The sequence below is a fragment of the Bubalus bubalis genome, chromosome 14, assembly GCF_019923935.1.
Source record: "Bubalus bubalis isolate 160015118507 breed Murrah chromosome 14, NDDB_SH_1, whole genome shotgun sequence".
Classification (NCBI taxonomy): Eukaryota; Metazoa; Chordata; class Mammalia; order Artiodactyla; family Bovidae; genus Bubalus; species Bubalus bubalis.
Window position 1 is genome coordinate 26,057,507 of NC_059170.1, and position 23,551 is coordinate 26,081,057.

Here is a 23,551-nt window from a genome sequence, read left to right on the forward strand (position 1 = left end):
AGCATCTTTTCATGTGCCTGTTGACCATCTGTATGGAGTAAGTGTTCCATACAGACATTTGGAAGAAATGCTGATTTAGGGCTTTTGCCCATTTTTTGATTGGGTTGTTTGTTTTTATATTGAGTTGCCTGAACCGTATATTTGGAATTTAAGCTCTTGTCAGCTGCCTCATTTGCAAATATTTTGTCTTGGCCTATAGGTTTTCTTTTCATTTTGTTTCTGCATACCTTGTTTTCTTGTTTCTTTTAGGCTGCTTCACTTTTTTGCAGAATTTATCAGTTTCTAATGAGGCTTATCTTCAGTCTTACTCTTGACCTTCCCCAGAACCCCTGGCCTCCCTGTCCTGTCCACCCAAGTGCCTTTCTGCCTGGTACCCTGCTGTGGGGGCACTTGAGCCTGGTTGGTATTAACTGCTGGAGCAGAAGAGGGACAGCCATCTCCCAGGCAAACCCCAATATGAGGTGACTGGAGGCCTGGCACTGTTCCTACAGTTCCTCCTCAGCTCCCCTTCCCAGCCTGTGGAGCCAGGCCACACCCAGCAAGGTTTGTGAATGGGCACCAGGCCCCAGGAATTGTACATCAACTCCAATTGCTGTTGTGATTGGGTGGGGGGGTGGGGAGCGGTCAGTTTCTCAGAGGAATTAATCTGCTATCCTGGGAACAGGGTGTCCTCCTCCTGCCTCTGCTCAGATCGCTGCATCCTGGGCCACCGCTCACCCCCACACCTCCCGCCCCTGCCCAGAGCGTCCCATCAGCTGTCGGGAGGCCACTCTGCACTTTTCAACTTCACTGCCTTTTGCACATCCTCAAGTGTCTGAGTCTGTGTTCTGTGCCTCCATTTGTCTGCCCACCCATCCCCTCATCCAACCATCACCTCAATGCCTACTCTGCTCTAAGTGTGCTCTGGGATGTAGTGTTAGGCTCCATAAGTTAGAAGCACCTGCGGGAGGGCAGACCAGGATGTGTGTGCACATGGTCTTGCAGGGCTCCCATGTGTGGAGCTGCGCTCCATGCACAACGAACAAAGAGAAAGAGACCCATCTACTCATTCTGAACAGGTTTATTAGGCACCTACTGAGTGCCACGTGTGGAGAAAGAAGCTGGAGGACCATTCAGTCGGCACAGCAGCTCTGGCCATCCCCTGGGTGCTCATCCACAAGAACTAGAAGCCATGGGAAGCAAATAGGCTTCCCCAGAGAGATCAGACGAAAGGGATGTGATGTCCAAGGAGAGCCGGACGGTGAGAGAGGCTTCCCAAGGGTGGGGAGGGCTGGCCAGGCCAGGTATCCAGTTGGGGTGAGGGAGAAAGACCCCAAAAACGGGTGCACAGGCAGATGCAGACCGGCTGACAGCTGCAGGCTAAAGAATGTGAGGGCTGATAGGGAGCTGCAGGTGCTCAAGGCCAAGGCTGGGGTCAGGGGCCTGCGCTCCTGGGTTTTCATCTTGATGCTCACTGGCCACCACAGGGCAGTTGACCAGGTCGGGCCTCCATCAGGGAAGCAGGCAGACACGTGGCCAGGCCGGGCTGGCCTTCCCCTCATCCAACCCCCCACGTCCTAACTCCTGAGTACACAGCCTGTGGGTGCTGCTCTCTCAGACCCTTCAGGAAAGCCTCCGCCCAACCCTCTGAACCAAGCACAACAGGATTGGGGGGGGCCCTCCGGAAGGGTCCTTCATGGTCACTTTCCACAAGGCGGTGCCTGATGCCCCTTCCCAGCTCTGCCCACGTGGGGCCAGGTAGTGCCCAGGTGGACATGGACCCCTCTCCCCAGCCCAAGTTTTCACACCATCATAAACCAAAGAACCCCTACCGCCCCTTCAAACATGCACATGGAAACGGGCCTCCCAACTGCCCGCTTCCCTTCCCAGCTCAAAGGCGGCACCATTAACTTTGAAGAAACAGCCTTTGAACGTGGGCTTGGCAGCAGGCTCAGGGCACCATGGGAAGCAGAAGAACTTGACCGTGGCTCTGCCGTGGCCTCAACATTTCACTTCCAAAGGCTTCGCTGGGAAGGTTCTGTCACTGCCTTGGTCTGAATGACGGGTGGTGCTAACAATGTCGTCCTGCACAGGGGGCCCCAGAGAGAGGGCCATGGCCATGCCCACCCCCCACCCTACCACCCAGTGCCATGGTGATGGACAGAGACCCTGACCAGAATCCAACAAAAGCTGCAAATGAAAACGGGGCTGGCAGCTCACCCAGGTGCCAAGCAAAAGGCTTGTCCTTAGCAGTCACAGGAAGCCCTCTTCAGCCTGTGCTCCTGTGTCCTGCCCTGCAGGCTGGCCTCCATGACAGGTCCATGAGACTGACCATGAGGACTCTCAGCTGATGGGATGGACATCCTGCTGGGAACAGTCTCTGGGGTCTAAAGAAGAGTTAGAAACCCTCAAACGCAGCCAGACCTGGACGAGGGACCTGGGAGCAGCTAGGACGACTGATGCTGGCTGTTGCAGGGTGGCAGGAGGGTGTGTGGTGGTGCTCTGCCTTCCACAAATCTGGCGCCCCGGGTGAGAGGGATGGAGGACAAGCCCGTGGCCACCTCAGCTGAGGTCACTGCATCCAGTGGGCTCGTTGACTATGCAGCAGTACAAAGTGTTAGCTCTAGGGCTGTGCCGCTGCTAATTTTTTATTTTTAAACAGATGGTCTGGAGTTTCCTGCTTATCAACCAATACAGCTTGGCAATAAACTGGTACAGTAAATCCTCGTGTCTCGGGGTGGCTATGGGTGATGGGGAGGGGGGCACCATGAATTAATCAGGCCTCTTAGAGAAGCCCAGTTGTGAACCTAAGGTCAGCTGTGATGAGGTATTTCTAAGAGGCCCATTGCTGGCCCAGACAGGACCCCAGTCTAACTGATATCTGCAGACCCTGCAACATGGAGACCCTTAAGTATAGGTGGGTTCTATTGGAGGGTGAAGACCACACCTTACCTCCCAGGACTCTATTTTCTGAGCAAAGCTCTCCTTCAAGGGCAAGGTGAGATACCCATCAAGAAGAGGCTGAAGCACTAAGATTTCACAGCAAGGAGGGACATTAAGGAGGCTCAGTAGTATCACACAGAGTAGTGTCAGGGCTTTGTGGGGGACACAGCTGCTGATGGCTCCAAGAACACTGAAAGCAGAAAGGCTTGGGGGAGAGAGAAAAGGGGGCAAAAGATTAACACGATAAGCAACCCCCTCACACACCACAACACGCCCACAGCCCCCAAGGTCACACCCGGATGGATCTTCAACTTGGTGTCCATTAGCCAAAACAGCCCTCAGTGCAGCAGACATTTACAGGTGATCTTCAGGCTGTTGTCTGCTGATTTAGAGAAGTAGCCATGATTTTGAGAATGGGCCCCTTTCTCAGGTGAACGTGAGCAGGCTGTAATGAAATGGGCCGAGTGGAGCTCTCCCAGGCCTCCAACATGATCTCAGACAGATCACCTGTGTGAAGTTAACTCCTTCGGCCTTAGCCCTTCTACTTGGCCAGAGGAAGGAGTCAGAGTCGTGAGGCCCTGCTGATGCTATACAGCAGGGGTGGGGTGGGGAGCTGTATGGCGTGGCCTCCTTCACAATGGGAGGGAAAAAGCTGGTGGAACCCATGATGCGTCGTCACCCAACCATCATGCAGACAAGGAAACCCACATGGGTCACGTCACCTACCTGAGACCACAGGGCCACAGGTCCAGAGCAGGTCCAAGAAGTGTCCAGGGTGGGGGAGCATGGGCGGGTCTAGGAACCTACCCTGGAGAGTCTCCTAAGAAAGGGGCATCACCTGTTGGGCCTGGGGCACTTTGTGCCAAGGCTGTAGCCCTGGCAAGGTCAATCACCCAGAGAGCAGTACTATGGGTGGCGCTCCAATGAGATCATGGAGGTGTCCAGGAGCCCCCATCAGAGTGGACACACTGCACCAGACACCCGCCCCCGCCCAGCTAACCCCCAGGTACCTGCTGTTCCCATCGGGACTAGAGGTGGCGCTCGTACTGATCTCTCTCTAGGATCACTTACCTCACTGGTCAGAAAACCTGGGAAAATCTGTATCACCCTGTCCGGAAGATGAGGATGAGCGGCCTCCTCAAAGGGGGCCAGAGGAGGGGAGGCACTGCTGGTGTCCATAAGGCCAGCGGGGTACCCTCCCCACCATGTGGGCTCCAGGCCCCAAGGAACCAGTTCAGGACAGACTGAGCCCCAAGAGCTGAGGAAGGGCCCGGAAGCAGCAGAGACCCTCTACTACACAGTCCACAGAAGGTCTCAGAGGGAAAGCCTCCCAGACACTGGCCTCTGGAAGCCACCCCAGCTCCAGCCTGACCCACCACCTGAGTTCAAATCTGGGCTCCCCCACTTTCCAGCTGTGTGGCCTCAGGCAAGTTATTTGACCTCTCTGTGCCTCAGCTTCCCTCTGAGATTACTGTAAAGATTGAACGAATGAACGTATTCTCCTGGGAGAGAGAAGGCACCGCGTGTTGTGTGTGCTCACTTGTGTCCCACTCTGTGACGCCCATGGACTGGAGCCCGCCAGGCTCCTCTGTCCATGGGATTTTTCAGGCAAGAATACTGGAGTGGGTAGCCATTTCCTCCTCCAGGGGATCTTCCTGATTCAGGGATTGAACCCGTGTCTCCTGCATTGCAGGCAGATTCTTATACCCGCTGAGCCACCAGGGAAAAGACTCATCAAACAGAGAGGAACAAACAAGGCAGGAGGAGAGCTTCCCTAGGCCAAGCTCCTCAAGGAAAGAGGACCTCCCAATCCCCCAGCAAGGTGTCCCTGAAGGCCTAGCAGTAGTCACAGCTGCCGTGGCTCTTCCCAGGGGCCTGGACAAGCAATAGTGAAGTTGGAACCACAGAGGACCAGGAGGAAATTCTGCACAGGAATAGGAATTACTCGAGAGCTGCCCACAGCCAAGGCCCCGAAGGCCCCAAGAGACCCCCACCCCCCCAGCAGAGCGCCCTCCTCCTCTCCCTCCCCTGTGCCTTGAGCCACACCCAGACTTCAGCCTTGCCCCAGCGTCCTTGGTGCCTTCCTAACCACAGCTGAGAGGCCCAGAGCTGCACAGATGTTGGTGTAGCCGTGGTCACTACCCTGACCCTGTAGAGTCTGTTCAGACTGCTAAGCGGCCACTGGAGAAAACCAGGCCACCTTGCTGGCCCCATGGGCTCAGCAAAGGCCCAGGGAGGGCTCACTGCCCCCTTCTTCCACTGCCTCCTCGCCAGGCCAGGCCACTCCAGGCAGGTCCATGAGCCCAGGTCTCCTGGCCCAATGTCAAGGCAAAGTCAAGGAGGCCCTGGGCAGCCGCTCAGAGGCTAATTCTGATGGCCCGCATTCCTCCTGAGGTAATAATAGCTCCACTTTACTGCAGGAGGCAAGTGCAGATGCCTAGAGGCCAGGCCTGCTCAGCCTTGACTGATGGGGCCAGGTGGCGGCGGGTCTGTGGCTCACCGACAGGGGGCGGCCGCCCCTCAGCTTCAGGGCCTGTGGACAGTGGGCCCCAGACACCCAAAGGCTCCCTTAGGCCCAGAAAAGTCAAATCTCCAAAGCTTTTGGGAAAATCTCCTATGATCGAAATGTTCGCGGCGAACAGAAGTCAGACTTTAAAAAAATCTGTGTGGATGAAACACATCCTGGGTGGGTTCAGGCCTGGGGGCAGCGTCCAGCTCCCCTCTGGGGTGGTAGGCATCCACAGATGAATTTCTGCTGTTAATAACAGCGGTGGCACTTCGGGGCCTGTGCGGGAAGGGAGAAAGGTCCTAGGCAGAGGAACAGCTGCCCAGGGGGCACTGGTGGGGTGCTGAGGCAGGTGCTCAGGTCTGTTCTACAGCCAAAACCAGGGCCTGAACCAAAGTTGTATCCCCACTCCCCTCTGAGCTGGGGGTTGGGTCCTGCTGACCTCCCACCTCCAGACCTGTCCCTTGTGGGCGGGTCCCCTGTCCCCAGCACCCGCTCAGAGTCCTCACCTGCCCCCCCTCCGCTTGCCAGGACCTTTAGCTCACTCATATGACCTTCTCGCTACCTCTTCACATGCTGGGCTGCCTCCCAGACCTAATCCTGCCCTGCTCTCCTGACCATATCTGGCCATGGTGAGACGGCGGCCTCCAAACCCCGCTGCCCCTCTACCCTGCCATGACTGGGCTTCCGTGTGTCCTGGGACATTAAAAATATCTGTGCAGCCTTGGCACATAAAAGCCCAGTGCCCCCAGCTGTTGGAATACAGGGCCTCACTGGCCGGCACATGCCACCGCTTCCAATAAACGTCAGCTGACCTGGAATGCGGCGGCCAAGCCCTCCACCCCATCTCACAACTCTTAACTTGGCTCCTGTGTCAAGGGTATTGTCAGCCCAGCCCATTCCCGACCCTACAAGGAGAAGGCAGGCGCAGGCTGGGGGCCTCTGTGCCATCTGTGTGCCCGGGACACAGAGCACATGCCTGGAGTGTGGTGCAGTATCCACCACAGCTGTCCCTCTGCCTGGCTGCCGACCCCGACGGGCCCCACGGCCCTGGGATTAATAGAGCACAAGGGGGCCCGGCAGCTGGCGGGGGCAAAATCTTTCCACACGGACGGTGACAACTGACATCATGCTGATTTGGGCCCCGTAGGCTCCATGTGTGCATTCTTTTGGAAAGACCACAGCTGCAACCTGCCTGCTCACTGGAAATGTGTCCACTTCGCTGGGGAAACAGAGGACATTTCCAGTGAGCAACTGGGGGCCTTTAAGAGGGAACTCAGATGTCGGGTGGTGGCTTTGGGAGACTCGGGCTTGCAGGAGTGAGGTCTGCTCCTCAGGCCAGGTCCCCTCGGTCTGTGCCGTGGTTACACATCTTGTGGGGAAGAAGGGAAAGCAGGTTCATGACCTGACATGCTCACCCCCGGGGAATGGAGGAAGAGGGTGGCCTCAACAGCCCCCAAAAGAACTCAAAAAGAGTAGGGGTGAAATGAGATGATTTCTGGAATTGAGATCCTTTAAAGTCCACTCAGAGAAAAGGTAGAGGCAATCGAGGGAAGCAGGGCAGCGGGGCTGATGGCCATGCAGACGTGCTGAGGCCCTGGCCCCCTCTCTGCCTCGGGGCGCTTGGAAACTTCCATAACAAGTTTAAAAATATACACGTCAAAAAAGTATTCAACAGAAGTTTGCTGAGGGCCTAGTGTGTGCTGGTACTCTCTGACAGAGAAGGGAGTGAGGCCTGGCAGGTGACGGAACATCGGGTCCCCTCCTCGCGTGCCCTGGATTGGTGTCAGATGTCCCATTCCACTGGTGCATACCTTTTAAATTCAGTGTTTAAAAATACCACAATGAGCCTTGTAACCCTCCAGCCGACCCAAGAAAGCACAGGCGGTAACCTGATCAACTGGACCCCCTGTTCCCCTGCCCACCTTCTCATGGAGACAGCGAAGACATCACGCGAGTTGATCTGGTTTGACCATGTGCTGCTCATGAACAGCACTTCGCCTTCATCATGCATAGACCACTTGCTTTTGAACTTCACTATGTCTGAATACGGCCTTTCAGGCACAGGCTCTCTTTCCTGGCATTTTCTGGCAGTCAGTCAAAAACAGAAAGCGCGATGGAAGACCCCCTCCCCCACCAAACCCCTGAGCGAGAAGGGCAGCCACAGCCCTCCCAGGCCCCGGGGGCACTGCTTGTGAGGCAGCTCTGCTGAGGCCAAGGGCATAGGGTGAAGCCCCCCGTTAAGCCTCATTCTTGGCTGTGTCTGCAAACGGAACTGAAGTATGTGAAGTGACAGCAAATGTCATGGTAAAAGCAGAGCAAGACAACTGCGTCTGTCGATGTATTACGAGAAGGCAAGTGTCATTGAAAGTAGACCCGCCCCAGCCACTGGGTCCCGGTGAGCCTCCACAGGGCGCTGCAGTGTGGGAGAACTCTTCTCACCACATGTCCACCAGGAGAGGCCTTCCCTGGTTGTGGCGTCAAATCTAACCTGTCCCCTTTGATGGTGAGGGATACAGGAAGACCACCTGTCTTCACAACCCCTCTGGGTTCCACATGAGTATCTATCAGGGAGAGGAGGGTGCTGGACTGGATGTAGGCAGCGTCTGGGCCGATTTCCAGAGACGAAGACTACCGCTATCTGTTTTAAGAGCTATGCATTGATCTTGGCATATTGTATATGTATTTAAGAAACACTCAGCCAGGAGCTAAGTGATGGTGGTATAACTGTCCTTTAAAACCAAACTCATTTATGTAAAGAAAGCAAGTGAACCTAAAGAAAACCATTTCATGGCTAGAGTGTGGCAATATGGCAAAATCATGAAGCTACAAGAGCAACAAGTTTGAGCACAAATGATCTCGACACTTCTAAGAGACTGCAAAAGCTTCTCTAATTTCTAAGCTGCTACTGAGCTCAGAAAGTTCTGACTATGTTACCTGCTTAGAAGTGGCCATTCCACACAATAGGCAGCCACCTGGCTGGACTGAGCCTCCTCGGCTCCCCGTCCTGTGCTTTGGAGCATTTCCACAGCTCTGCCAGCCCAGAGCCCACCGCCCACCAAAGCTGCTGCTGAAGGAAGCCCTCAACAACAGGGCTCAGCTCTTGGTCAGGAGCCCCAAGGAACCTCTTGGAAAGCTCCCGTTTTTCTCTCCTGAGTTTGCTCTTTGCCCCAAGTTTCCATAGTGACTTCAGAAAGAAACAGACAAGCACATTACTCTTCATGCAGGCAGTTCACCCAACTCCACAAGTGCTCTCAACTGCAGACCCTCTCTCATCACACACAAGCCTATTTGAAAAATACTTTGAGATGGGAATGACTTCTTTTAAACATCATTAAAAGTAATTATATTATTAATTGTATTACCTCCCTTATGTATTTTAGTGCCACATTATTAATACTATTAAGGGAAAGCCAGGGGTTACCTGTCATCTCAGCACCCTTCTCCTCCTTAGCACTGCCTTCCACACTCAAGTATGTCCCATTTGGATGACAATGACAGTCACCCTAGTTGTGCACCATGACGAACTTGTCTATGTCTGTTGTGTCTATGTCCTAGTTGTGCACCATGACGAACTTGTCTATGTCTGCAATGAGTGGCTGGGTAGGAGCGGGGGGAGGACAGAGATTCAAAAGGCCGAAGAGCATTGTTTAAATTGCGGCCATTCCGAACTTAAACTGTCCAGATCCAGGATTAGGAAAAGAGGTCTACTGCTTGGGTTCCAAACTATCAGCTGCCACGTGGTAGCGGAGTGAACAGTGCTATTTCTACAGGAGCTCAGTTACCTTCAAGAAGAACTAAAAGTGGCCCTGACCCCAGAATACACGGCCTCTCTCTTCTCAGATCTTTTATTGAGGTTTTTCTACCCTCTGTCTTCGTGGCAGACTCTGAAATAAACTTCACTGAAATTCAGTGTTTTTTCTTGACCCATTAGAGACAAGAATAATGAAGGCCAGGTCACGACCCCACAGACCCAGCCCTAAGCCCTCACTCCCACCCTGGGGAGGTCTAGGCTTTCCAAGCCAGAAGAACAGGGTGGTGTGGAGAGTGGAGTCATATGTGCTGCTGGGAATCAAACTGGTGGCCTTGTATTGAAGGGCAGCTGAGCCAAGGCCCCGTGTCTACCTGTGACCCAGGCAGACAGTTAGATCCACCTCAGCAGTCGCAACCCTAGAGAAGCCCCTGTGAACACATACATAGGAGCAGGTTGAAAGGACAGGGGCGATGGTCTTCTAACAGGGACCAAGTGCATGGGGTGGGGGTCGGGGGGGGAACTATCAGCATCTTCTCTTCAGACAGAGATGATGACTGACAATCTAAGAGCCAGGCAGCTTCCGTGACCCAGCCAAGGGTCTCCAAGATACAGGGCCAAGTGAAAAGCCACAAAGTGGCATAGACATTACTTCCATTGTTTTTTTTAAAGCAATTTTGCTGTGGAAACTGGCCAGTATGTGAAGTTCGTAACCTCAGGGGCATTCGAGAGGTGGGTTATGGAGACAGTCACAAGTTGAGGGTTATTAAGGCAGACTTTGGCCTTTAGCTCTAGTTAGTATTTAAACTTCTTATGTAATGTACTAGTTCATATATTCTACTTGTAATTAAACATTAAATATTTCAAAGTAATGCCAGAGAGGAGCTGCTGCTATGCCACAGGTTTCATGAAGTAGACATCTTGAGAAAACTGACTTGTCTTTCTTGTACCTAACTTCCATATTTGGGGGACAAGCTTTAAGTAGTTAACAGGTGCTTTTGGAGTTGGGTGAATTTTTGAACCACCGGCAGAAATAAGTGTCACCAAATTATCTTCACTTTAACCTTGCCCAAGCCTTTCCTGGCTGCTGGGTGGACTCTGCCAGGCTTGATTACTAAGGGCAGGTATAGTTCTATTTCTAGCTTCCAAACCACTTCTGGTCATTCCTGCTCTGCTCTTTCTTTAACAAGAGGCCGGCAGAATGTCAGTTCTAAAGTGATCAAGAAAAGAATGCGAAGCTGGGAACTGTCCATTTGGATGCTCACAGAAAGTAGATCTGATATCAAGGGGCTGACATCCAAGCCCTCAGCTTACGGTCCACGTCTCAGGGAAGATGTCTCACTTGTCGGAATGAACAATAAACTAAACCTGAATCACAAAAGTTCTCATCTAAGAGATGGCTTTGCCATTCCGAGCAGGTCCCACCTCTGAGCCTCAAGTCTCCCAACCTGTACTGCCAAGGAGCTAAGATTTCATCTCTCGAGGCACATGAAAAGATACCTAATATCACTGTTGCTGCTAAGTCTCTTCAGTCGTGTCCGACTCTGTGCAACCCCATAGACGGCAGCCCACCAGGCTCTCCCGTCCCTGGGATTCTCCAGGCAAGAACACTGGAGTGGGTTGCCATTTCCTTCTCCAATGCATGAAAGTGAAACGTGAAAGTGAAGTCGCTCAGTCATGTCCAACCCTTAGCATGGACTGCAGCCTACCAGGCTCCTCCATCCATGGGATTTTCCAGGCAAGAGTACTGGAGTGGGGTGCCATTGCCTTCTCCGAACATCACTGTTAGGAAAATGCAAAACAAAACTACAGTGAAGTACCATCTCACACCAGAGTCTACAAATGACAAATGTGGAGAGGATGTGGAGAAAAGGGAACCCTCCTACTGCACTGCTGGTGGGAATGTGCACTGGTGCAGCCACTATGGATAACAGTATGAAGTGTCCTCAAAACACTGAAAACAGAGTCACCATATGACCCAGCAATCCCACTCCTGGCCATACATCAGGAAAAGACAAGAAGTCCAATTCAGAAAGATACATGTTCCATTATTTACAATAGCCAAGACGTGGAAGCAATCTAAGTTTCCTTCAAGAGATGAATGGATAAAGATACAGTACAAAGAGGCCACTAAGACACAAGACCCAACTTGATTGGCTGCCCCAACTTTACATTAGGTTCTTCTTGCCTCTCTGGGAGGAGCACCATCGCCTTCTTGGCTTCTTGACCTTTACCACCACCACCAACTGAGCTACAGTCAATTAAGCTATCATTTCAGCAGCTCAATACCAGTTTGCTTGCTAATTCCTTTCCTCATTTCATCACCTTCACAACTCTGGAGGGTAGGTTTCTTTGGACCCTAGAAGGACCTTATTTTGCAACTGTGGAGGCAGAAGATGGGACAGGTAGTGCCACTGGTTAGCTATGAAGCAGGAGGCAAGATGTATCTCCAGCCCCAGCTGTTCCCAATCCGGCTTCTTGTCTCTCATCCTAGCCTTTCTGTTGAGTTCCTCTCACAGGATACCATCTTATTTGCTTTTATTTTATTATTATTTTTGTACACTTTTGGTCATGCCACACGGCATGTGGGCTCTTAATCCCCTGAACAGGGATGCCTTGGAAGCTCAGAGTCTTAACCGCTAGACCACCAGGGAAGTCCCTGTTTCCTTTTAAAACCCACCTAAGTAGCTTCAGACAAAAGACATTGAGAAAATCCCTTTAAACAAAGAAGCACAGTGAGGATGCCCCACTGCACCAATCTCCTCTAGAAAAGGAGCAATGACTCCTGTCTCTCACATAGTCTCAGGAACATGCCAACACACAAAGGAAGGGTGAAGAAGCCAGGAAAAGAGGAAGGAAGAAATAAAAACATGAATCTAACTACATGACAAGACTAACTAGAAGAAGACAAAAGCATAAACCAAAATTTATTTTTAAATTAAAAAAAAAAGCCCAGAATTACCAAATAACACAGAACTGTGAAGTCCAAAAGAACATGAGTTGGAAGTTCCTGGTTTTGACATTTCAGAAAACTCTAAAATGTTCAAATTAATATGGAATGCCAACCTAGGTTGCCAACGAGGTTTTTTTTTTTTTTTTTAATATGCTGTCATTTAAAAAACTAAATAAAAACCAAATTTTAAATAAACTTCTAAAAAGTCCTCTAATATCTTCCAACAAAAAGCCCCAAGTTGCTATCAATTGTCATCCAAAAAGAAATGACACTGAAATACCGAAAGGTAGGAAGCTTCTGCAGCCTCCATCTCAAGGACAGCCCCTTCCCGAAATACACTTAACCTGACAGAAACCCCACGACATCATCTTGATTTCTCTCACTCTACTGTGCGTTGGCATCTGGCAACCAGTGACTTAGCGGGACTCTCTCCTATGTACGGGATTCTCTTCTACAAACCTTCCCACAGCCACCTCTCAGCGTTTGCTGGAGCAGTTCCTGGATGCCTCATAAACCAACCAATTCTAAAGGGAGCAAAACAAGAGAAAGATGCACAAAAATCAATACCATTTCTATAAACAATAATCAACAGCCTGAATATAATGATAAAGCAGATTCTGCTCACAATAGCAACAAACAAATGCTTGGGAAATACTTGATACATATTCATATATCAAACTCCACAAAGGATATATTAGAATTATATAAAGAAAACACAAATCCTTAACGTAAGAAATAGAAACTCAAACGAAGAAGAGACCAAACTTCTGGCTGAAGGCTTAACAACGCTATTTCCCAACTTAATTTATAGATTGACTCAAAATCCAGTCAAGGCATCACCAAGGTCATTACAGAATTTGGTAAGAATGATTCTTAAATTCTATAGAAAAATAAATGGGCAAAACAATCAGAGGATTCTGAGAGCACACAGAAGATTCTTGTCCCAGAAGATCTTGAACTATAGTATGAAATGATGACTGTTAAGGCTATAAACCAGCTAAAACACTGGGAAAAGAGACCACAACTTAATACAGCAGAATCAAATTCGCTACCAATAGAAAAATACACGGGCCCCACGACTGTCCCCGTAGTCTGAAGATAGAGTGATAGTTTTCAAAACCTTCTTGTCTCAATTTGGAACAGGACCTTTTAGAGTTTCTAAATATTCTTGCCTGGAGAATCCATGGACAGAGGAGCCTGGCAGGCTACACGGTCCATGAGGTCGCAAGAGTCGGACACGACTTAGCAACTAAACCAAACCAAGCAATACCAGAAAATTTCAAAGTGACAAAGATGAAGATTTCTTGGCAATCTAAAAAAAACCCTTTTGAATTCCTGTGTGTTTCCCTAGGGTCATCTCAAGCCCTACCTCCTCATTCCTAGGCTGTCCAAATCACAATTTGAAATTCATTAGATTCATCTTGTTCTCTGTGAGTGTGAGGATGGGGTGGCAGAGGTGCTGGCAGCGGGCGCCAGAGAATTTTCCAAGTTCTTTAGTCAGGGGCCCTGGCCCACCTTCCTGGCATCCAGCAGGCCCCATCCAGCCCTCAACTTCCCAGCTACACAGATTGTTCCAGAAAGTAATTAGGAATTCTCCAAGTCCTCACTTGCCACAAACCAATCAAACTCAGCCATTTGGAAAACAAGTCTTGTTTTTCCTTCTCTCACCAGTGAAGAGCTGGGAGGGAAGTGTCAGCTCTTCAGGAAGAAATTTCTAGACCAGCAAAGGGAAAACCTCCCAATTTACAATGATTTTAGGCTTCCCCCTCAAAAAAAACCCCCCAAAACAAAAAACAGATGGAAGTAAGAGGGTCCAGAAGTCATCACCAGTCAAGAGTGAGTTTCACTTCTGATCTAAGAAGACCTGCTCTCTCATTCTTCCAGTTCTGGGACATTTTCATTAACCCCAGCAGTTCGTGTCTAACTGTGGGCCTGCTGAGACTTGTATAATCCTGGCCCTGGAAGTGACCTTGTCCATCCTCTGGCCCAACATCTCAGGACGAGCAGGCACAAGGGAAGAAGGGGAGGCAGGTATCCACCAGAAGCAGGAAGCAGAGGGTGGACCCCAGCAGGCCGGGGACCTGCTCATAGGGAGCTGGTCCAGAGCACCTCCCACCCCTGCCTGGCTGACAGGTCCCACAGCCTACAGACACTCGCATCTGTGTCAGTAGGATGGCCCTCCCCTGACTGCCTTGGGGAAAAACAAAGCCAAGTGCAAATAACAAACAAATACCTTAGAATCCTCCTAAACTCAAGCACCACCACCATGAATGAGGCTGATTCCCTAGTTATCAGAACGGACTGATTACAGAGCCCAACGTCATTTGCCTGAAGATAATTGCCTCAATTCTCCACTTCACTTTGCCCATATAGAAAGAGTCCCAATCTACCCGAGCCTCAGTGACTAGACGTGTAAAATTGGTCTAATCACATCTTGAAGAGCCTGGGCTCAAACGATGGCTCCGAGCGCCAGCCTGAACCATGACACCAGCAGACTCTCTCCCTCCCTCTGGTGCACCACTGCCTCACCCGGCCCCCAGCCAGGATCAAGCCTGGAGAGGTGAGTCAGACCCTCAGCAGAGCAGAGAAAAACAATGTGGAGGCTCTCAGTTAATGCCAGTGGCCGGGGGACAAGGTGGGAGTCAAGGTGAGCTGAACAAAAGCAAAGCGGCATGCCGAGGACACTCCTGACGGCTGAGCATCCTCTGCCATCAGCAGCACTTTCACCCACTGCCCACCATCCCCACGAGGGGCTGCCACGCAGGGCAAAGGGTGCAGCTCACACTACATCACCTGGGCCGTGGGCAGCGCTGGCCATGGAAAAGCACCAGGCAGGCTGGGGCAGGACAGGTGACTGAGCCCAGTCCTCATTTCTCCAGGACAGAGTAGGCAGAGAGCCCGAGTCCAATGTGAACCTGGGACCACATCACACGAAAGCTAAGAGCCAGAGTCAAGACAAAGAAAGGGAGGCGTCCCGCCCCAGGAGGCCCTGGCCACCCAAGCTTACACCCTGCCTGGGGGAAAGGCCTTCCAGACACTTTCTGTTTGATCAGTAGCCTAGAAATTGCTCTGCCCATGACAGGAGCAGGTGGGCAGGCGGGTGGATGCAGGGTTGGTGGGAGAACCTCGAGAGAGCACAAAGCTAAGGCGAACGAAGGCCACTCGTGAGAGGACACCACCAGCAGCGCTGCACGGGGACACACAATAGAGAATCGCAATCCCAACAACAGAAGCCAGCCAGGTCAAAAAGATGATGACTTCCTCCTGTTGTCTGCTTCTGCTCTGGATGGGAATGCTCCCCAAATCACAACATCAGGGGCCCGGACCTGTGGCCCTTTCTACTGGTGAGAGCCAATCGATGCCGGTGCTGCTTGAGTAAGTGACATGGTGCCCAGAGAAGCGAGACAAACCCAGACCTCTGTAGGGGGCAGGCAGGAGGGCTGACGCCAAATTCCCAGGGCTGGAGGGGTTGAGCCTTCTGGCTGATTGCCACAGTCAGGGGTGGGGAGCACTTCAAACTCCCTGAATTCATTTCTACCCAAAGGAAAGTTTGAAAAGCTCTCCATCTTCAAAAATAACCTTTTCGAATGATTGTCCAAAAAATATGTTCAAGAGTGATTGCACCCACTCGCCTGGAGGAGCAGAACCGATCTTTTATCTTCCGTCTCATCTTGGAAAATGTACTGGTGTTGAGGGGACCTGTGACAATGGCCCGGCAAGCCTTCTGAGAATTCCTGTGAGTCATCTGTCTCCCCAGAGGTACCAGAGCAGGGCTTTGCACACAGTAGGCACGTGGCTTGAAAGCCTTCTAATGGGCTCCAAACAAAAGAAAAGAAAAGAAAACAAAGCCTCAAAGTCAGACGAGGGAAGACCCCACCTCCTGCAGAAACCCACCAGATGGACACTCCCTGACATAACCACTGCCCGCCGGCTTCCCTCTCTGGTTTGCCCATCTGGGAAGGATTGAGGATTTGCCACCTGTCGGCAATCCACTCTCTAATAATTGGGGGCATTTCCCACTGACGTGCATGTTGTCGAATGGCAGGGCTTGGTCCCCTCTCAATCACCTCCATCTCCCCACAGGCCTGGAAGACTGTCCTGGTCACAGAAGTGACTCAATGTGCAATTGCTATACAGCTAATTTCATTTTTAATTTCTGAGACAGCTCAGGGCAGGGAGGCAAAGAGGCCCAACATAATGAATAGACAGACGGCTGATTTCTCTGCCAGTGAGTTGTGGAGCAGAGAGCCACAGAGTCCCACCTTGGTTACAAAAGGCCCACCCACCACTGGCTGAGGCTTCCCAGTTAACACCTGTTTGCTTGTGTCCTAAAACTGCCACCCAGACATTCCTTCCCGCCATTGAGCCACCTGCACTTTCATATGCCTCTGAAATAGAAGCCGAGTTGGAAGAACACGTCCATTGATAGAGCCCTCAGTTCCTCTCCCAGGGCCTCCAGGCCCCTTTCATGAAATCAGATTCTGACTTGAAAAGAACTCAGTGAGCGTGGGGTTCTAATTCCATCTGGCTCAGGAGTCCTGGGGAAAACATCTCCAATATGTGGTCCTCTGTCTTTTGATTTAATGCTGCTCCTGACAAAGAGCCAACCACCTCCTGACAGCCGTTGCATTTCACAGTCCTAATTGTTCCAATACTCTTCCTTGGGCTGAGCTGACACAGTCTGCTGGAACTGTGTCCCGTAGGTTCTAATTCTACCCTCCCAAGCCACATAAAAGACATCTTAGTGCCTCTTCCCCAGGATGATCCTGTAAAGGGCTGGAGACAATACTCCTCACGATGAACTGAGAACTGCACTTCCCTATCCCATGGGCTCAGGGGCTACCCTCCAGCCGAGCCCCGCAGGTGACATACATCCGCACTTTATTTACCACAGACAGACAGCCCCTCGCTCCTTAGCCTGGTAACAACCCGAGGTCGTTCATCACCACTTGCTCCTTTTTGAAATTCATCCTGCAGCAAGCACTTTTAAAGTCATACACGTAATGCATTTTAAAGAGCGTTTTCTGCACAGAGCCATTTGCTTGGCCTTGGCACTAAGTGCGAGATGGAACAGTATTTTAGTGTGGTCCTCCTGCTCTCGGAGCCCATGTCAAATGAACGCCAGAAATGTACCTGTAACTATACATGACTGGGGCTCTAAATGCGGTGCTTTGTTAAATGTTCGTTTGTTGATTAAAATGCATCTTGCAAAGAAAGTGCATTTCTAATGCGGACTGTAGTCCAAAACTATGTATTATGTAATGCACATTTTTTAATAATGCAGGCAATCTTGTGTATCTGTATTAGTGGATCAGCTCTGAGCTGCCATCTCCATTACAGGCAGAAAGCACTCCTGCAAAACGAAGTACTTGCTTATGTCCACTAAAGAATCATAATCCCCCTCATTGCTGACAGCTGGCATTTGTCTCCATTGAAAGGGCATTCAGCAGCACCCACATCTGCCTGATTTTTTCCCAATGTGCCCTGAGAACCACTTGAGTGATGTCTTTATGTTTCACTCACTGTCAAGGGGGCTGCACTGATTGAAAGAAAGAAAGCAGATGGGTCAACGTGGGCAGAACCTTTGGAAATGTCTCAGGGTGGGGCTGAGAGATCAGGATTTGAGATCTATAGCTCCAAAGGACCCTGTCCCCTGTCCTGTAATAACATCCATATGTGATTGGTGCCATCCAGGCATCTGTGACAGTAAACCCCTTTCGGTCACTCTGGACCAAAGAGGAGGAAGAGAGCACGACAAGAATGCAGACATGTGCCCTTTGACGAGGTCTGCAAATCGATTCCACTTTATTAGACCGATCAGTATTTTAATGCTACAAACGAACTCAATGAACTCAAGACACAAGACAGGCACTGCTGAGAAGCCAGGTCAGGAACACTCAAGACCATTCACAGCCAAGACGCAGATATAAAACCTTCACATGTCCAAAACAGTGGCTAGGATCTCACTAAGGTCTTAACTCTGGGCTTCACAGCTCTAAGGCGAACATGGAAGGAAAGGGGTGAGGGTGTGCCCCACCATGCTGAGGAACCGCTGTGGATGCAGGGCACTCTACTGTGGACTACCACAGAAGGTAAAGCAGAATCACCTCATAGAGGAGGGACCACCCTGATGGTCCCGTGGTTAAGAATCCGCTTGCCAATGTAGGGGACACGGGTTCAGTCCCTGGTTTGGGAAGATCCCACGTGGCATGGAGGAACTAAGCCTGTGTGCTACAACCACTGAGCAACAGAAGTCACCTCAATGAGAAGCCCAAGCACCATAATGAAGAGTAGCCCCCGCTTCCCACAACTAGAGAAAGTCCAAGTGCAGGAATAAAGACCCAGCAGAGCCATAAAGAAAGAAAGAAAAGAAAAAGAATTACCTCATGGACTCTTGAAGTCTCTGCCACGTTGACTCAAAGACAAGAAAAACCACCTGTGCCACTTGGAAGCCTGTTGGTACTTGCAGACTTGAGGAAGATGGTTTTGCTGAGTTGTACCACTGGTGGACCTGTCACTAGGGCAAAAGGGATGCTCTGTATTTGAATAAGGTGGGCAGAAGCAGCAGTCAAGTTGCAACTGGAACCCCCGAGCTTCCAAAGTACTACCCTTTCCTAAGCAAGGACCACTCCAGGGACCCCCTCCAGGAGAACATGGAACTCGTTTGATTTTCCAGGGCCAAGAGATGGTCTCATCTCCTTTGGGGTTCAACGATATGACCTAGGGGGTCTAGTTGTCCTGTAGCCCTAATACTCTGGTTGACCCAATAAATTTTCTCATATTGTAGAATGCATACTGGATCAAACAATGCTGATGGGTAAGGAGTGAGTCCTGAGTGGTTTAATGCTCTGATTAACATAAGATTAGTCCTAAAGATTCTCTCCTTAATATAAGATTGCCTTTCCTTTCCTCTTCTTCCTACTCTACCACCTTCAGCACCTAGAACAGAGGTTGGCAAGAGCTAGGCATTCAATATTTGTTGAATGACTGCACTTTGTTGAAAACCTGTTTATGAAAAGAGCTGTGAACGGTACCCTGCGGTTTCCTTGATAGCCGAACGCCCTGCAGCGCCCTCCAGGGTCGGCGAACTGGTTTGCACGTACTGAACCATCAGCACAGATCTTCCTTGAGGGATGTTCTGGGCAAAGAGAGACTTTCAGCCCGCGTTCTGCGCTAGAGCTCAGGGTGGCCCACCAACGGGTTTGGGGACGTGTAAACCATCACCTCGTCTGTCTGTGGGTGTCCTTCTTAGCGAAGATGCTTATCTAACCATTCCGTAATTAATTAGTCGCTTCAGACCGCATTGGGGAAGGATCTGGAAACGTCTCAAATTACAGTTTCTAGACCAGATCTGCCAAAGGTGTCTCACGATTAATGATTGCCTGAGATTACCCTTTTCCAACTATAATATTAAGCCCTTGGAAAATGCCCTGGACTGGATAGTTAATAGTGACGTACAGATGCTCATTCCTCCAGAATACAGAATATCTGCAAATTTTTTAGCTGCTTCAGGCTTTGTTCAATTTATCAATAACCCTGGAGAAGCTGGGGAGGGGTCCGGACACCATGGAGAACCCATGCCCCGCTGAGCAAACACTCTAACCTGTGGCTCGCTGGCTGGCTCGCTCGCTCGCTCCATGGCACCCGCCTGGTCCCCCCGCCGCTCGCGTTGTCCAAAACCTCTCAAACAAGGTTCCCTCCTGCCACCTGCCGGTCCACTAGGGTCTGAGCCTCGGCTCCGCGCCACCGCGCACCGCGCGGGGACCCGCCCCCGCCTCCCTACTGCACATGCCCGGCAGAAGTCCGGGCGCGCAACTTTGCAGAACCTCTCAGCCCCGTCTGTCTTCGCCTCAGTCTCCTCTTTCCTCTCCCAGGCGAGAGGACCAGCGGAGACACCTCTCTGGAGTCTTAGGCTGCAGAGTCTAAGACTTAGAGAGAGGGGCCCCGGAGGAGACGGACTTTCCCACCCCTTTTCCCATCCTTTCTTTATGCCCAGAGAGGGAAGCAGAGGCGCGGAGCTTTAGAAAGTTGAGTGGTCAGGAAGGTAGGTGCTTCCCTTTTTCCCCTCGAGCCGAGGTGGGGCTGGGACCGCCGGACCCAGCTTCTTCCCTCGCGAGGGGCACCTTTTTCGGCTCTAGCGGCCGATGCGCTTCGGAGCTGCTCTCTGCAAAGCCAGAGGGTGGGTCGGATTCGCCGAGTGTGCGTGAGGATGGATCGTAGATCCCGACCTCAGCTAGGGCGCCGAGCTCGCCACAATTACAACGATCTGTGCCCACCCATAGGCCGCCGGGCAGCCACCGCGCTCCTCTGGCTCTCCTGCTCCATCGCGCTCCTCCGCGCCCTTGCCACCTCCAGCACCCGCGCCCAGCAGCGCGCGGCTGCCCAGCGCCGGAGCTTCCTGAACGCCCACCACCGCTCTGCAGCCCAGGTATTCCCCGAGCCCCCTGAATCTGACCACGAGGACACAGACCTCGAGCCCTCCCTTCCCGAGTGCCCAGAGTACCAGGAAGAAGAGTTCGACTACGAATCCGAGTCCGAGTCCGAGTCTGAAATAGAGTCCGAGACCGAATTCGAGACCGAGTCTGACACCGCCCCCACCACTGAGCCGGAGACCGAGCCCGAGGACGAGCGGGGCCCCGTGGTGCCCAAGCGCCCCACCTTCCACCAATCTCTCACCGAGCGTCTCAGCGCCCTGAGGCTGCGGAGCCCCGACGCCTCCCCGAGTCGTGCGCCGCCCAGTACTCAGGAGTCTGAGAGCCCCAGACAAGGGGAGGAGCCCGAGGACAAGGATCCGAGGGACCCCGAAGAGTCAGAGGAGCCCAAGGAGGAGGAGAAGCAGCAGCAGAGCCGCTGCAAGCCGAAGAAGCCCACCCGCCGCGACCCATCCCCCGAGTCCCCTTCCAAAAGGGGGGCCATCCCCATCCGGCGTCACTAATGGAAGACGCGCCCCGGATTCTCCTTGTGTTCTTTGACCCAGGTTGGTTGCCCACCGCTAAACTGGGGAGTCTGGGGTCGGTGCAGGACCGGCGGGACGAAGGGAGGGAGGAAAGGCAGGTTAGAGGCAAAGTGGGAAGAGAGCGGGCTCAGTGAGCCGGCCCGGGACGGGCAGGGGCACAGGGCCAACTGGGAAGGGCTCCCCAGATCTCCCCCAGGGTGCCGGTGGGCGCCCAGGTGGCTAAACGCTTGTTGGACGGTGGGGCGTCTTTGCGCCCCTCTGGAAACAGCCAGAGGTCTCCGAGCTGGTGTCCAGGACGCGCGACTGAATCCCGGGCGCACCCCAGGTTTCGAGCTGCACACCCAGAAGGCACGGGTAAGTCACTTATTTTACGTGCTTTTTTCCCTCCTAGAGAAACTAGTCTCAAACCAGTTGGCCATGGCGGGTGCCAAAAACGTGGTTCGGAAGTGCTCGAGCCAACTTTCGGAAAGCAGGGCCGCTGCGCTCTAGCGACACTGTTGCAATGTGCGAAAAGTAACCAGGCAGGGATTGGGTGAGAACTCCAGAGACTTGCCCGCTCCCGGAAAGTCTCGCGCGCGCGCGGCGATTAAGGCACTTGGAGCCTGGAGCCCAGGACCCGTTGCTGCCAATTTGGAGCCGCGGGACCTCAGCGCCAGTGCCCCTCGCGGCTCTGCGCCAGTCCTGGCCGCCACAGCCCGTCCCCGGGCGCTCGCGGGGCCAGAGACCGCTGCAAAGAGCGTGCGCACCTGCCTGTGCGCCTCGTAGCCGACCTCTCCGAGCCAGCCGGCGGTTTCCCACGAATCACCTGTGCTTGGAGGGCAAGCAGAGGAGGTACGGGAGTCTCAGGAGGTGCCCAACGGGCTACCAGGGTTGGGGGCACGGACGTGGTCGTGTCGCGGTATCGCCAACCTTTTGGCGCAGCTGGTCTGATGGCGACGCTGGATACATCTTGGCTGGAGAGGTCCCGGGCTTTTTGCGCAGCTGCCTGGGGATGTTAGATAGTAGCTAAAAAGTCAGGGAGGTGGTCACGAGCCGAAAGGTAAAGCGGAACAAGGAACAGGCTGGAGACCGAGTCGCGCCTATCATCAGGGAACCCCACAACGCACCCGTAAAGAGCACGTAGCCAAAGAGCGCATTCCAAAAGAGCGCAGCACCCGCCGAGCTGGGGAAAGGTGTAGGAGCCGCCGCAAGTCCCTGGGCGGTTAGTTGAGAGAAGGAAAGGGCCAGAGGCTACGGCAGCCTCGGGGAGGGGAGGGCAGGCGGCGCGTACCTGCCATTTTTGGCTCGGGTGGGGCTAAGTTTGGAATCTGTAACCTGAAGGCAAAGCTGGAGCACGGAAACGGCCACAATCCGGTAACTTCGGTGCGTCGTGTGCCTTTCTCGCCAATCCTGGGGGGAGAGACTGGTTAGTGAAAATGTATTTACAAAACCTCCCCCGATTTGGAAATTGATCTTTTTCTTGGTGCGCGGGCGTCTCGTTTGGTGCCGGTTTGAGCTATTCAGATGAGAAGGATTTGGGGGAAAAGTGAGGCGTTTGGAAACTTGAAAAGGCGGGTCGGGTTCTTAGACTCCTAAAATAAGGTTTCGGCGTATATTCATAACATATCTTAAGGGGTCTTCCTTCCAGGTCTCCACCCGGGGGAAGGCGTCGCGCAGCCCCAAAACTTAGCTGTGGTGGGCTGCGGCGCTGACTAATAGTTCTTGGATGCTGCCCTGGTCTTAACTAGTAAACAGCGGCGAGGGGGCTTCCTTGGGCAGCGGGGGTAAGTGTCCAGAAGTCTGGAGGCTGCCTAGGACTTGGAGGCGGGTCCGGCATGCCCTGTCTTTGGCTTGAAAGCATTAAACTACCTAGGTGAAATGGGGCTCCCCAAAGCTAACGTTTCTACTTAGTGTAAAAACGGCGGCGCAGTGTTCCTATTGGAGGCATTGAACGTGCTGGCTTTTTCTCTGTTGATGTCTTGGAAGCCTGAGCTTACCCAGTAAAAGGTCTCTGGTGAATAGGCGGCTGCGGTCAGGATGCCCTTGGCTTTTCAGTGTGGGGGCTGCCCTCCCAGGTTGGAGAGTCTAGGGGAACTGTTTTCCTGCAGAGCTGGGTTTTCCATTAGAGAAACATGTTGCTTTAGCATATAAAAGTTGAAAAAAAAAGTCCTCAGTGCAACGCCCACACCTGTCACTCCAGTCTCGGGCTGTTTTTTAAACAGAAGCCTGCGCGGGAGAGGGTGACTTTCTTAACTGTAGGCATTTTACCACGTTAGTTGGGGCGGCTGGGTCCCTCCTTCCAGGAACGCACTGTGGGCCATCTTTCAGACACTCCTCCATGAACTACCTGATTGAGAAAACCTGTTACCCTCCCCCCACTCAGTTCCCTTCCCCCACCCCCTCCCTCCTTCCATCCTGATTCCAGGGTGGAAGAGTCATTAGGAACATACAGAACACCTGAGGAACATACCAAACCCCTGTGAG

General features: G+C 52.3%; 1 protein-coding gene and 1 long non-coding RNA gene across 12 annotated transcripts in view; one reads left to right on the forward strand and one right to left on the reverse strand.

Moving 5' to 3' along the window:
- Positions 1-1,045: 1,045 nt before the first annotated feature.
- Positions 1,046-23,436, reverse strand: LOC102408370. 6 transcript variants are annotated; one of them, XR_006544503.1, is made up of 7 exons: positions 23,065-23,436; positions 22,359-22,477; positions 21,998-22,073; positions 18,516-18,649; positions 3,649-3,742; positions 2,932-3,127; positions 1,046-2,366 (listed from the first exon to the last, which is right to left on the reverse strand). It is a non-coding gene; the product is annotated as an uncharacterized LOC102408370 (long non-coding RNA). The 6 variants fall into 6 exon arrangements; XR_006544506.1 differs by lacking the exon at positions 21,998-22,073 and having other exon boundaries at positions 1,046-1,359; positions 2,200-2,366; positions 23,065-23,435; XR_006544505.1 differs by lacking the exon at positions 21,998-22,073 and having other exon boundaries at positions 1,046-2,033; positions 2,200-2,366; positions 23,065-23,435.
- The window catches only part of LOC112577614 (neuroendocrine secretory protein 55), a 60,011-nt gene continuing 56,441 nt past the window's right edge, over positions 19,982-23,551 (forward strand). For 5 of the 6 annotated variants that reach the window (XM_044927807.1, XM_044927808.1, XM_044927809.2 and 2 more), the window contains exon 1: positions 19,982-21,109. In XM_044927807.1, the coding sequence (XP_044783742.1) occupies positions 20,342-21,067 (726 nt within the window). In that variant the 5' untranslated portion in view covers positions 19,982-20,341 and the 3' untranslated portion in view covers positions 21,068-21,109. Of the gene's footprint in view, positions 21,110-21,356; positions 21,443-23,551 lie in introns of all 6 variants that reach the window. The other variant, XM_044927810.1, reaches the window with a different exon arrangement.